The 12,125-nt window shown below is 36.8% G+C and overlaps 2 protein-coding genes across 3 annotated transcripts; both read left to right on the top strand.

The window, feature by feature from the left end:
• Positions 1-1,677: 1,677 nt before the first annotated feature.
• On the top strand, positions 1,678-5,845 carry LOC132186756 (soluble inorganic pyrophosphatase). 2 transcript variants are annotated; one of them, XM_059600790.2, is made up of 9 exons: positions 1,678-1,785; positions 2,683-2,833; positions 3,017-3,045; positions 3,495-3,560; positions 4,063-4,170; positions 4,273-4,338; positions 4,966-5,086; positions 5,367-5,448; positions 5,615-5,845. In XM_059600790.2, exons 2-9 carry the CDS (start codon positions 2,701-2,703, stop codon positions 5,655-5,657), a joined length of 648 nt encoding a protein of 215 aa, XP_059456773.1. In that variant the 5' UTR covers positions 1,678-1,785; positions 2,683-2,700; the 3' UTR covers positions 5,658-5,845. The 2 variants fall into 2 exon arrangements, with proteins under 2 accessions (XP_059456773.1, XP_088373298.1); XM_088517172.1 differs by lacking the exon at positions 1,678-1,785 and adding an exon at positions 1,798-1,815.
• Positions 5,846-7,037: 1,192 nt separating this feature from the next.
• Positions 7,038-11,358, top strand: LOC132188494 (gamma carbonic anhydrase 1, mitochondrial). Its single transcript, XM_059602971.2, has 5 exons — positions 7,038-7,240; positions 8,546-8,689; positions 9,662-9,787; positions 9,885-10,036; positions 10,786-11,358. Exons 1-5 carry the CDS (start codon positions 7,126-7,128, stop codon positions 11,047-11,049), a joined length of 801 nt encoding a protein of 266 aa, XP_059458954.2. The 5' UTR covers positions 7,038-7,125; the 3' UTR covers positions 11,050-11,358.
• Positions 11,359-12,125: the final 767 nt, after the last annotated feature.

Below are 12,125 nucleotides of genomic sequence, written 5' to 3'. Positions count from 1 at the left end.
ATATATATATATATATATATATATATATATATATATATATATATATATATATATATCGTTTTCGAAGAATAACCTTGACTCACCATCACCAAAAAAAAGATCACTTGTGGGCAGTTAACGGGTAGAATTCACTTGTCCTCCACTTAAGACAGATACTGAGACATAAAATCATTGTTCCTAACTTGTATAGGGTTGTGTACATTGCTAGCCAGTACCATCTATTTTCATTATCCTTACCATCTATTTGCCATTCATCGCTGTCAACACAGTTTGCGGTAAGAGACGGACCCAGGTTTCAATTTGAAAAGGGACTAAGGGCCAATTTTTTTGTAGGGAGAGACCAATTGACAAGAAAACATTAATTTTTTTGTTTTACCTTAAGTTTTTTTTTTTTACCTTTTTTTTTCTTGTGATTTGGGAGGGACCAAGGCCACTCTCAATCCCCCATTAGGTCCGTCATTGTTTGTGGTCACCCAGAGAACCTGGGTTGAATTGAGGTGGTGCAGTGCATGGGATGATTATTGATAAATAGAGAGATATTGAACTTAGAAGAGAGATGGAGAAGATGGAGTTTTTGAAAGCTAAGAGCTTTTTTCTATGAATAAATTCATGTCCTCATTAGCAGTGCATGTCTCATATATATATATATATATATATATATATATATATATATATATATACACATTCGATTACTGCACATTTTGCATACGTGTACACAGTACAATATCTTACAAGGGATGGCTTGATTGTACTAAGACGTGCGCTTATCAAATTGGCCTTTCTCCTTGTACGTGTGTCATTGGATTGGGTCGGTTTGGCCTCGTCTCGCTGTGGGCTCATCCCTGTCGGTGGTGAGGCGTGGCCGATACCTCTCATACTGGAGAGGCGTGCTTGAGTCAGGTCTGTACATAGTGGTTACCATAGATAGCGGGATTATACAATAAATGGGACATGCACAATGGGCCCCCCACGATATGCCACCTAGGCAACACGGGCTCAACGAGCGACCTGCTGCTGGTGACTCCTTGCCTCGCTCCTAGCCAGCTGATTTTATCTCCAACAATCACCATTCACCGCTAGTCCCATGACATTATATTATGAAGTAAACAAAGTAGATTTAAATTCGTTTAGTTCTTTTGAAAAAACAATAAAGTATTATAGAGAATAGGGGACAATTTGATGATCCAGAAGGCTTGGGAGAATCTAATTCAATTCATATCATGAGGCTAGGAGTAAATGCTTTCCCCTTTTTTTTTTCTTTTTTCTTTTTTTTTTATGTGTTGAATCATAAAACTACACGTATTTTCTTTCCCTGAAAAAAAAAAAAGAAAAAAAAAAAGGCATCCAAAATATTACAAAGCAAGTTGAAAAGTGGATTGGCATATACCTTCCCGAGGCTCTCAAGACTCAAAGCCATTAAATGTTTTTTTGACTAATTCCTTACGTGTGAGGTGGTGATTGGACCTTGCTCTGTGATCCAAGTGACCATAACCGCACTGTCGCTTTTGATACACGCTATTTTCGAATGTGTCTAAATTCGAGAGAAAATCAAGCTGACACATATCCGCACCCGCAGCCGTCCGATTCACTCCGATCACATCGGACGATGAGTGTTGACTTATGACTGACAGCTGAGAAATGAGTCCACTGTTAAGCTTTCATTATGTACAGCTCAAATCTAATACATAAGCTTAGAGCTCTCACTATATATATATATAAGCTTGAAAATTGCAATACACGTACAGTAACCGAAGCATTGTGTTCACGGTTTTTCCGTGGTCGTCTGTGAGTGCTCCTTATCCCTTTCCCATTGCCGTAAAGAACTCTTATCTTTTGTTTTGATTTGATTATTTTTTGTTTATTTCTGGTGAGTGTGTTGTGTTTGTACGTGTTTTGTTCGCCTGAGAGAACAACTTTGGTGGATACCCATTTGATGAAAACCCTTTAAAGAGACTGAATCTAGACGTAATTTTGTAATATCTGTTGATTTGTGTCATGGGGTTTGTTTTCATTACCTGTGTGTGTTTTTTTGATGATTTGCATGTGGGTTTCTCGCTCTGGGTGTGTTTGAGTTTGCATGAAAACTGTGATTGTTCTCTTTTTAGTTTAGTTTTGATTGTTAATCTCTTGATTTGTTTGTCACTTATACTTGTATAGTTAGCCTTGTTGATAATGCCTCCCCAACTTTTTGTTTTCTTTCTTTTTGCTAATCTGAATGATTTATGATCCATATGTTGCTGATCACTAGGGTGATACACTAGTCGGGTTAAATGAGTAGTAATTGTTGTTAAAGAAATGTTGGGCTTATTTTTTAAAATTTTGTTTGTTATTGTTTACCAATTAATTGAAATTCCTTTGCCATGCTTATATTACGAATCCGCTGATTCTAAATTTGGTTTTTCTGTTGTGCAAAATTAGGCCCAGCGTGGGCGTGCTCATTTCGTAGAGTTGAATTCATAGAAAGTTCCGGGATTCTTATTTCAGTCTCTGTTTGGATATAGGCATTGTTGGCACTTGTTCTATTGGTGAAGGATATTCTTCTTCGTTACAGTCCGATTGTTTTTCTACTGCAGATGCTTTCCAGTTCTTCTGCATGATTGTTTTTACTTCCAAATGATTAATTAAAAAGAATTGTGGTTTATTGAGGATGGTTGTATGATTCCACTCTTTATACTTCTTAAGGTATCGTGAAGGGTGAATATGGCTAACCATTTTGGAGAAGCAAGTGGGAAAAATTCGTCAGGGTTCCCACAAGTGGTTCTCAATGAGAGAATCCTTTCTTCAATGTCTCGAAGATCTGTTGCTGCTCATCCCTGGCATGACTTGGAGATTGGTAAAATTCAGTGCACCTTTTAGTTTACTTCTACTTTAAATGGATGTCAATGTGACTCTTGTGCTCAGTGAAACACTCTAATCTCACGTACTTGCAGTAAGGTCCTTTTTGAACTGTCACATACTTCACATGTTGCAATTTTACATCTTTGGGTAATAATGCTCAATTTTTTTATCCATGCAGGGCCAGGTGCTCCAGCAGTTTTCAACTGTGTAAGTATTGTGTCCTCAATCTTCATTGTTGTGAACTTCAAAAGAAACTTTTAGATAGTACTTGTTTCTTACTTAGGGGTGTATAAGCATTTTGGCAAGAAATATGTGTGGTATCTTGTTGCTTTCACTCAAATCCATCAAACTTCCATATCATATCTACGTTAAGGAGAAGTGGCTGAGAGTTGTGTGTTTGTTCATTAGTGAGGTGGATAAGAAAGTAAACAAAAAAGAACAGGTTTATTTAACCTATGAGGACCCTTCTTTTCAACAACACATGCTGAGCAGAATGCTAAAGGGATCCTGCTGGAATTATGTTAGTGATTCCCTAAATACGGTTTTATTATAATTAAGCCTGGTGCCATGTATATCTTTCTCAGTATATAAAGAATCATATGTTGTATCTCAAAAATATTTCTGGCTTTCAGATCCAACTCTGAATTTCTGTGCAGGTTGTTGAAATTGGGAAAGGCAGCAAGGTTAAGTACGAGCTTGACAAGACAAGTGGCCTTATAAAAGTATGAGTTCTCTTCCCATTTTAACTTGTCCAATATGTTCCTGTCCATATGCATTGTCATTGTAGCAAACTTGATTGGTGTTCTTATTTAGGTTACACTCAAAATAGTTGTATTCCCTAACATCTTTAAATAAGTATAGTTGTCATGAAGTATTTCATATAGCCTTAAAATCTAACCAGATGCTAATTCTATCATTTGATAATTCATATCAGTTATTTAGAGAAGGTGACCGCTTACCTCTTTGACAAGGTTATCAAATCGTATAATTCCTGCAAGTAAGATTATGGGAAAATCATGTTATGATCATCCATAATAAAACAATTGATGCCAAACTATGCCCTCTTTCCTGCACATTAGATCATGTTGTAATTAGATTTCATAACACAAATACCATGTCAGTGCTCTTGCTTATAATAGTGTGCTAGGATGTTCGTGTGTTATTGTCAATTTGTATATGAGCTACATGAAGTAGATAACTAAAGCATATGAGTCCTTAAAATAGGTTGATCGTATTCTCTACTCATCAGTTGTTTATCCACACAACTATGGTTTCATCCCACGAACCATTTGTGAAGACAGTGATCCTATGGACGTCCTGGTACTGATGCAGGTAGCATTTTTACACATCCCACTTTGCCACAATGAAAATAACATCAGATTTTTAAATTTCTGAACTTAAAACACTCTATTCTTGGACTTTCTTTTTCTATAGGAGCCTGTGCTACCTGGTTCTTTCCTTCGTGCTCGTGCTATTGGATTAATGCCTATGATTGACCAGGTAAAGGATTTATCTTGCCTGCCTGTGTGGTTCTGACTATTGTTTATTATTTTAAAGGCACCTTAACTCACAATTAAGGGGCTGTCGGGTAAATATAAATATTAGCTGCCCAAGGATGTTACTGTACAAAGTTTCTCCTTTTCCGGTTGTATTATGTGGACTATATTCCTGCATTGTTTTATTTAGCCCACTTGGGTTACCTGAATTTGGCTTGATGTTGAGGTCCAAGTCCTTTGATGAAAGGGTGAATGAATTCCTCTGGTATTGGTATAGTATCAATAACCTTGGAATATCGGTTGCTTTCGACCCATCAATAGCCTGTTCTGTATCTGATTAGGAGTAATATGGTCAATTTAATTGCTTACTGGTGGAAAAACAGAAACGCTTGAAAAGAATCTGGTATATCCACATGCCACTCTTAAGGGAGGTCGGCGATATTCAAAATGGTACAACTGTACAAGGTCTTCAGTGAAGTAATAGCCAAGGAAGTGCTGTTGTTTTTCCTATGATTTTATCAGCTAGCTTCCAAAATTTTCAAATTATTCAATGTTTTCTGCTCTCTTTCCGGGCATCTGATTTGGGACAAACTTGAAAGAGGAATTAGCAATTGTAACAATTCTGATGCAGGGTGAAAAGGATGACAAAATCATAGCAGTATGTGCTGACGACCCTGAGTTCCGCCATTATAAGGACATCAAGGAGCTTCCTCCACACCGCCTTGCTGAAATCCGCCGCTTCTTTGAGGACTGTATCCTCTCACTTATTTACTATGCAAACTTTCTCTTAAACTTTGTTTTTAGTTTTTATTTTTTGGGAGAGGGGGGTTAGCTTGTGCTTATTAGCTTAAAGGTTGACATATTTCAACGCTGTTGCATGTACCCTTGCATGATTTTATTTGCCCAATAAATTTATTGCAAAGCATTCATAGCAACTCTTACTAGATACTTCGTTTATTTTTGAATTCTGGTTATTCGTTCACAATATCTTCTCCACTGCTGTGTATATCCTTCATTTGGAATTAATGATAGACAAAAAGAATGAGAACAAGAAGGTTGCTGTGGAAGACTTCCTGCCAGCCGAGCCTGCCATCGAAGCCATCAAGTACTCCATGTGAGTTTATTGAGATATTTTCTTTTGTATGAAATCAAAACTCAATGATTTGCTTTTTTAATTTCTGTTTGTGAATAAATTTATATTTTTTGTGCTATTAAAGATTGTATTTTCTGGAACTTATGACCAATCATTGTTTCTCTTACATGAATGTTTTCTGTTGCAGGGACCTGTATGCGTCTTACATTGTTGAAAGCTTGAGGCAGTAACTTATCTGGAAACCAATTAGAATGACAGTGACCACCAAATTATCATAGGCTGATAGACTTCTTGCTGCATGCCTGTCTGCACAAATTTTATATCACTAAGTACTCATTAGTCATAAATGGTGATTATGCTGTACTCTTGTTATTATTATAATAATTTCTATAGATATCTATATGTTGGTTGCTGCTTCTGTAAAGGGATTTGACTTGAAGTTAGGTTCCTTCAAGTTATGTATTTTCACGAGTAATGCTAGAAATTATATGTTTATCCCACAGTAACGTGACAGTCCTAACAAAACCTTAGGGTTTTTTTTTTTTTAACAACGATTGATCTAAGGATTGGTTGGAATTGTCACGCATGTAGTTTCTAGCATTGCATTTTTGTCAAATTCCTTTTGTGATGGTGGTTATTGGTGAAAAACTGAGGACCAATGTGATAAATAAGGGAAGCCTTACAACTTTCCAGGTGATTTGTTTCATGGGGTCATATATAATGCCTTTGTTCAGTGAATCTGATCGGGAATGTGACCTTAGACCTAACTAGTGTACATAATGTAAATATAATCCAAGTGCTTCCTATGAATTGAGACATTGTGCTGACTATCATTTCATATGCTGCTGCAAGCCTGCAATGCATTGTCAGCCGATTTTTTTTTTTTTTTTTTTTTGAGGAAAACTTAATCGATTGAAGATTACGTCTTATGAAGTGGAGATTATTAGCTCGAATCTCATTTCTTATTGTGCAGACATGTAAAAAAAAAAAAAAAAAAAAAAAAAAAAAAACCCTAAAAGTGTCTTGTAACCCTAGCATGTATTGCTAAGTCTTCAATTTATTACCTGTTGCGAAAAAAATCAAGTACATCGTAATTTAAGCCAAGTGCATATGTAAGAGTATGATTGAATATATTGAATCATACTCTTACGTATGCAATTGGCATTAATGTAGGCTTATTGGCATTTGGCAGTACGAGATAATAAATTTTGTTTTTGAGCGAGTAATACTATTTTCATATATATATATATATATAAATAAAAGACATTATTACATCCACGAATTTAAGATCAAAGTGTGATGTATAATATTAATCTAAGAAAAGTTCAAAACCATTCATAATATAAATCGTGTTTTAATAAATTGTAATTTGTTTTTAAAGCACGTTATCAAATAAATTTTAAAAAATACAAATAAAAATCGTTTGTTTTATTAATTTTATTTAAAATGCATACATGTTTTATTCTAAAGCTTCAATCCAATTTTTTTCTTAAAAAAATACTTTATCAAGTCTGGGGTGTCGGCTTGCCTGGCAAAATCCAAGTCTTACAGGTGGCGAAAGACCTCATATTAATTGCAGGAAAAGTAACTGTAGAAAAGACGTCCTGAGCTGCAAGGTACCACTCGTTATGCACACCTAAACTTGCACTGGCCATTGAGGAACAAGTCCCAGTCTGACCGTTCATTTGCAGAGGGAAGATGGGAACGCTGGGAAAAGCAATCTACACCGTCGGATTCTGGATCCGCGAGACCGGCCAAGCCATTGACCGCCTCGGCTGCCGCCTCCAAGGCAACTACTACTTCCAAGAACAACGTACGTCCTTTCTTTTTGAGGATCTTTGCTAATCCTAAACCCTAGAAACCCCGAAATTCCATGCTAGAATCAAACGGATCAGCGAAATTTGAAGTAATTAGTGTAATCTGATACTTAGAAAAACGAAATGTGACTGTTTTATTTGACAATTTTTCTTCTTAATTTATGTGTGTGGCATCGAGTCCAGTTAGCTGGTCAGTTTCTGTATATAGAGCTGGTTGTGTTACGCGTTAAGCTTTGTTGATACATTTTTCTCAACGTGCTATAAAAATGTTCTGCTTGGGAAGACGGAAAGATGTATATGGTTGAAAAGGCTATAATGGGAAAGATAGGTATAACGCAAAGGAAAGAAGAGAGAAAGAATATGAGTTTTTTGTTCCCATTTCTATCTTTGATGATACGGAGTTCTATGTAGGTGATTTTCGGAGTTGTTATCAGATTGGATAACTTGCTAAATTCTTGCTTGGATTTCACTATTGATCGCAGTATCTAAAGGGATGTTTGTTATGATGCTGGTGGGGGTGCCCAATTTGGGTATGAGCACTAGATTGGGCAAGCCTAGCTTGTGATAGGTTTAAAGGGCCAACTTTGTGCCTTTTTTCAGCTCTGAATCTTTTTGCTTACTGAATAGGTACCGAACATTGGTATCGGAGCTGATCATCACCTGTTCAAATCTCGGATTTGGCAACCTGTGGAAAGGGCTACCAATGCTGCCACAAAAGTGAGAAAAGGGCTAACAGATTCAGACTAAAAGCTGCCGTCAGTAAAGCGTGGTAGATTTTTATGATCTTGGGATATGGGCATTAAATTGGGTCAGCTTAGAATGGGATAAGTTTAAGGGCCTCACTTTCTGCGTTCAATCAACTTTGGAGCTTTTGGATATTGGTTATACCTAACAATGTTGTTGCTTACGGTTATTAGTTTTGTTGTCCCTTTTGCTTGCACTACTTGGATTCAGTGACCATGAAGCGTGATTTATAGAATATTACTTTGGTTGTTTTTATTATGGGATCCTGTTTTTTGTTTGTTGGAGATCATGTTCTATGTGAACTAAGTCTTTGGTTTTATTAGTTCTCTTGCAAGGCGTTGCTTCTTTTTCCACTATGGGCTTAAGAATACTAGGCTTTACCCACTTAGTTAAATGCTTTTCTGGAATTGTCTGTCATCATCTCCATGTTCATGCATAAGATTCTTTATCTTTGGTTAACTTCCATTGTTTTAATTCTTATTCCTCTCGACTTTGAATGCCCTCTTAAAATTATTAACTTGGGTTTTTATAACTGATTTTTATATTGGTTTTTGTAGTGTCTAGGCATAGGACACTCATGAACGTATTTGACAAAGCTCCTGTTGTTGATAAGGATGCATTTGTGGCCCCAAGTGCATCTATCATTGGTGATGTTCAGGTGGGACGAGGTTCTTCCGTTTGGTATGGATGTGTTTTGAGAGGTATGCATGCTGTACCAAAATGAAACTTAAGGATGTTTAGGCTGCCTAAATCTCTAAACCACAGGCTCTTAAATCTTGACTTCTTTCTACTTTATTTTTCCAACTGGTGTTGAGATAATAAAAGAACACAATTGCAGATTCCTATGTATATTTCTAGATTCATATTGTTGTTGTATAATTCTCATGATAATTTCTAATGTTCCACTGTAGTGCTTGTAATTTTTACAGTGAATGTTGTCATTATGTTCAAATGACTGCATGTTGCCATGGTGGATACTCTGATATGTTCTTATTTAGTGTTTGCAGCGAAAAAGAACAAACATATAATATGGAAACCAAATTCCTCTACTTATACATCTGTTACCACAACTATAATACTTGTTTAGAATAATAAAGTAGAAAAGGTTAATGTCAGCAGAATTTTGGATATATCTTATCTAAAGAATGACCTGTACTAAATATAGAAGTGAAAGGCAGTGAAATTTGAGGGTTGCTATCCCTATTTACCAATGAAGAAAAGGAAGGAAATTATGAGGAAAAGAAAAACAGAAGTAATGAAGAAAACTTTAGGAATATTTAGTACTATAATCATCTCTATGCATTGAAACATTATCTACTTATTGGAAAGGATAACGTGTTACACATTTAGCTGAACAACCTTCTCACCTCTATATGTGATGCACAAAACTGAAAATTACTGAACCACGCATTTTTACTAAGATTTTAAAAGAAGCTGGGGAAATCAGAGCATATGGCGTCAAAGTGACAACATAAGCTGTTATATGTGCACATTTAATCAAAAGCAACTTCTTTTTGGTCTCTCAGTTTTTATTTTAAATTTGTTTGAATGATTAATGTTACTCTGTTGAAACTATTCATATGTGATGAGTTTGTTCATTTTCTTCTTTGTGCATGCGCGTATGCATGCCATAAGTTGCTTATTCTTGTCTGATTGTGATTTCTTCTTTGAAGGTGATGTTAACAGAATCAGCATCGGGTCTGGAACCAATATTCAAGACAACTCCCTTGTTCACGTGGCAAAATCTAATTTGAGTGGGAAAGTTTTACCAACCATAATTGGTGACAATGTTACTGTGGGTGGGTAACATGTGATTACATTGAAAATGTTATCAACATGGTCTTGATGTGGGTTCCATGAGGATTTTGCATTACAGTTTCAATTTGAACTTGGCAGGTCATAGTGCTGTCTTACATGGATGTACTGTTGAGGATGAGGCATTTGTTGGTATGGGTGCAACCTTGCTTGACGGGGTATATGTTGAAAAATATGCCATGGTTGCTGCTGGAGCCCTTGTAAGACAGAACGCAAGGATTCCCTGTGGAGAGGTTTGTCCACATCCCATTCATGTCCCCGGATCCCATTCATGTCCCCGGAATTTGGCATAGTTTTTTGTCTTGTATTATTCTCTGTCATGAAATCTTGTATTGAAGTTTACATAGGAAGTCTAGCCAAATGAACAACTGCAGTGGGCTTGTGCCCAATGTTATTAAATAGTGTAACCTGGGATACTTTTGGCCCAAAGCTGAGGTAGGCTCAACATGTGGCGCCTTAGGGTGCCTCAGGCGATGAACCTTGATTCTACTTCGATGAGAGATTTTAGAAGTTAGAACCGTTAAGGTAGTCAAAAGAAATCTGAGTCTGTTTCTACTAACCCTAGTGCTGCCCTTCATCTTTTAGTCAAGGTTACCGGTTCTGATATTATACTTTTAAATGTATTGATTGTAATTTGATTATTTATATATTACAATAAAGCCATGTGGTTAAGTAATCAAATTTTATGTCATGTACTTGGAAGTTGAAATGTGGTATATGGTAGCATTTCTTTTTGAATGCGTTCCAAATTTTAGCTCTCTCTCTCTCTCTGTGTGGCAATTAATTGATTTTTGAAGGTTTTGGACTTGTAATTTTTAGTTCACTCAGGCTCCTGCCTGATTTTGCTGTTAAGTCCCTAGGAGTTCTTACCATATATGGATGCCTTGAGTTTGAGCTTCATATTTATTCTCTTAGCAAATGTGGCTTTATTCATTTATACAAATAGATAGACCTATTTAAAGCTTTGAAATTGTTACTACAGGTGTGGGGAGGTAATCCAGCAAGGTTCCTCAGGAAACTCACCGAAGAAGAGATGGCCTTCATCTCCCAGTCAGCTCTAAACTATTCCAACTTGGCACAGGTTCATGCAGCTGAAAATGCAAAGAGCTTTGATGAGATTGAATTTGAGAAGCTAATTCGCAAGAAATTTGCTCGCCGCGATGAGGACTATGACTCAATGCTGGGTGTTGTGCGTGAAACACCTCCAGAGCTTATCCTTCCAGATAAAGTACAAAAAGCTTCTTAAAATCAGATTTGTTGTCCAGATGATGTTTTTGTTATATCCGGATTTATGGAGAACAGCTGCTTTTCATTTCCAATAATTTTTGGGAGCTGGGTCGGAGTATCAACGTTCTGACATATGGCTCTGTTCATCATCTCTGGCTGACCAGAAACTTCATTTTCTGTTTATTGAGAAAAACTGCTACGATGGAACATGTATTTTGATGCTCGAGTCATTGGTGCAGTTCTCACAGATCTGTAGTTGTAGAGTTCAATTGCTTTACATATGTTATTTTCAGAATAAAGAACACGGAATCTGGTATATTGGACATTATCATGTCTTGCTGAAATGACTATGTTCCCTATCCTCCCCCACTAACTCTTGTTCATTGTTGTGCAAATAGGAAAAAGGAAGAGAGGCAGGTTGGGGTTGGGCAGGTGGGTTTTATAAAAACTTTTTCATATTTATTGTCCGGATTGTTAGTTGAAGATCCGGATCTGTAGACTATACCCAGTTTTGGATAAAACCATAAATTAGATATAATAAATTGAGGCTTAAATAAACAAATTTTGTTGCATGGGTCATCATAAATGGGAAGATGCAATTCAATAGGCTATCATTGGATCGGTGGAGAGCCATTATTGGTTCGCCCTTAACCCCAACCGAGCCTGCCATTTCCCTAGAGAGCTATCATTAATAACCTTACGAATGATTCGAACATCATCGTTAAGCTAATAATGACCATTTGCTTAAAAATGTTGGCAAAAAATGAAGGCTGCATTTGATAGGAATGATGATTAGGAATACAACAAGAAGCTGGAATTGAATATTCACCACACGACGAAATTTTTAACTGGAATAAAATCAGCCTCTCTTCTCAACCTAGTTGGTGGCACCCTCAACCAACGTGCAAGGGTGGTTGGATCACCCAATCTAATGGTCACAGCCACCAGATCGAAGTTCATTGTCGACCACCACTCTATTCAACCCACCACCGGCCATCGTCTAGGCTAGCCTATCACCAATAAGGCAATAACCCATTCTTTATCATCTATGGCTATTGTTTCCGCCATCCTCAGTCCTCTGTTGTCTTCAGCCGT

The sequence above is a fragment of the Corylus avellana genome, chromosome 6 (assembly GCF_965113065.1).
Source record: "Corylus avellana chromosome 6, dhCorAvel1.hap1.2, whole genome shotgun sequence".
In the NCBI taxonomy this organism is placed as follows: domain Eukaryota; kingdom Viridiplantae; phylum Streptophyta; class Magnoliopsida; order Fagales; family Betulaceae; genus Corylus; species Corylus avellana.
Note: the sequence above shows the minus strand (reverse complement) of the source record. Positions and strands in the feature narration are given on the sequence as shown.

Excerpts from the sequence above, each read along its gene's own strand:
- LOC132188494 (XM_059602971.2), top strand. The coding sequence starts at position 7,126 with ATGGGAACGCTGGGAAAAGCAATCTACACCGTCGGATTCTGGATCCGC. Across the intron at positions 8,690-9,661 it reads GTATGGATGTGTTTTGAGAG|GTGATGTTAACAGAATCAGC; the intron begins GTATGCATGCTG and ends TCTTCTTTGAAG. Across the intron at positions 10,037-10,785 it reads CAAGGATTCCCTGTGGAGAG|GTGTGGGGAGGTAATCCAGC; the intron begins GTTTGTCCACAT and ends TTGTTACTACAG.
- LOC132186756 (XM_059600790.2), top strand. The coding sequence starts at position 2,701 with ATGGCTAACCATTTTGGAGAAGCAAGTGGGAAAAATTCGTCAGGGTTC. Across the intron at positions 3,046-3,494 it reads CTCCAGCAGTTTTCAACTGT|GTTGTTGAAATTGGGAAAGG; the intron begins GTAAGTATTGTG and ends ATTTCTGTGCAG. Across the intron at positions 5,087-5,366 it reads CCGCCGCTTCTTTGAGGACT|ACAAAAAGAATGAGAACAAG; the intron begins GTATCCTCTCAC and ends AATTAATGATAG.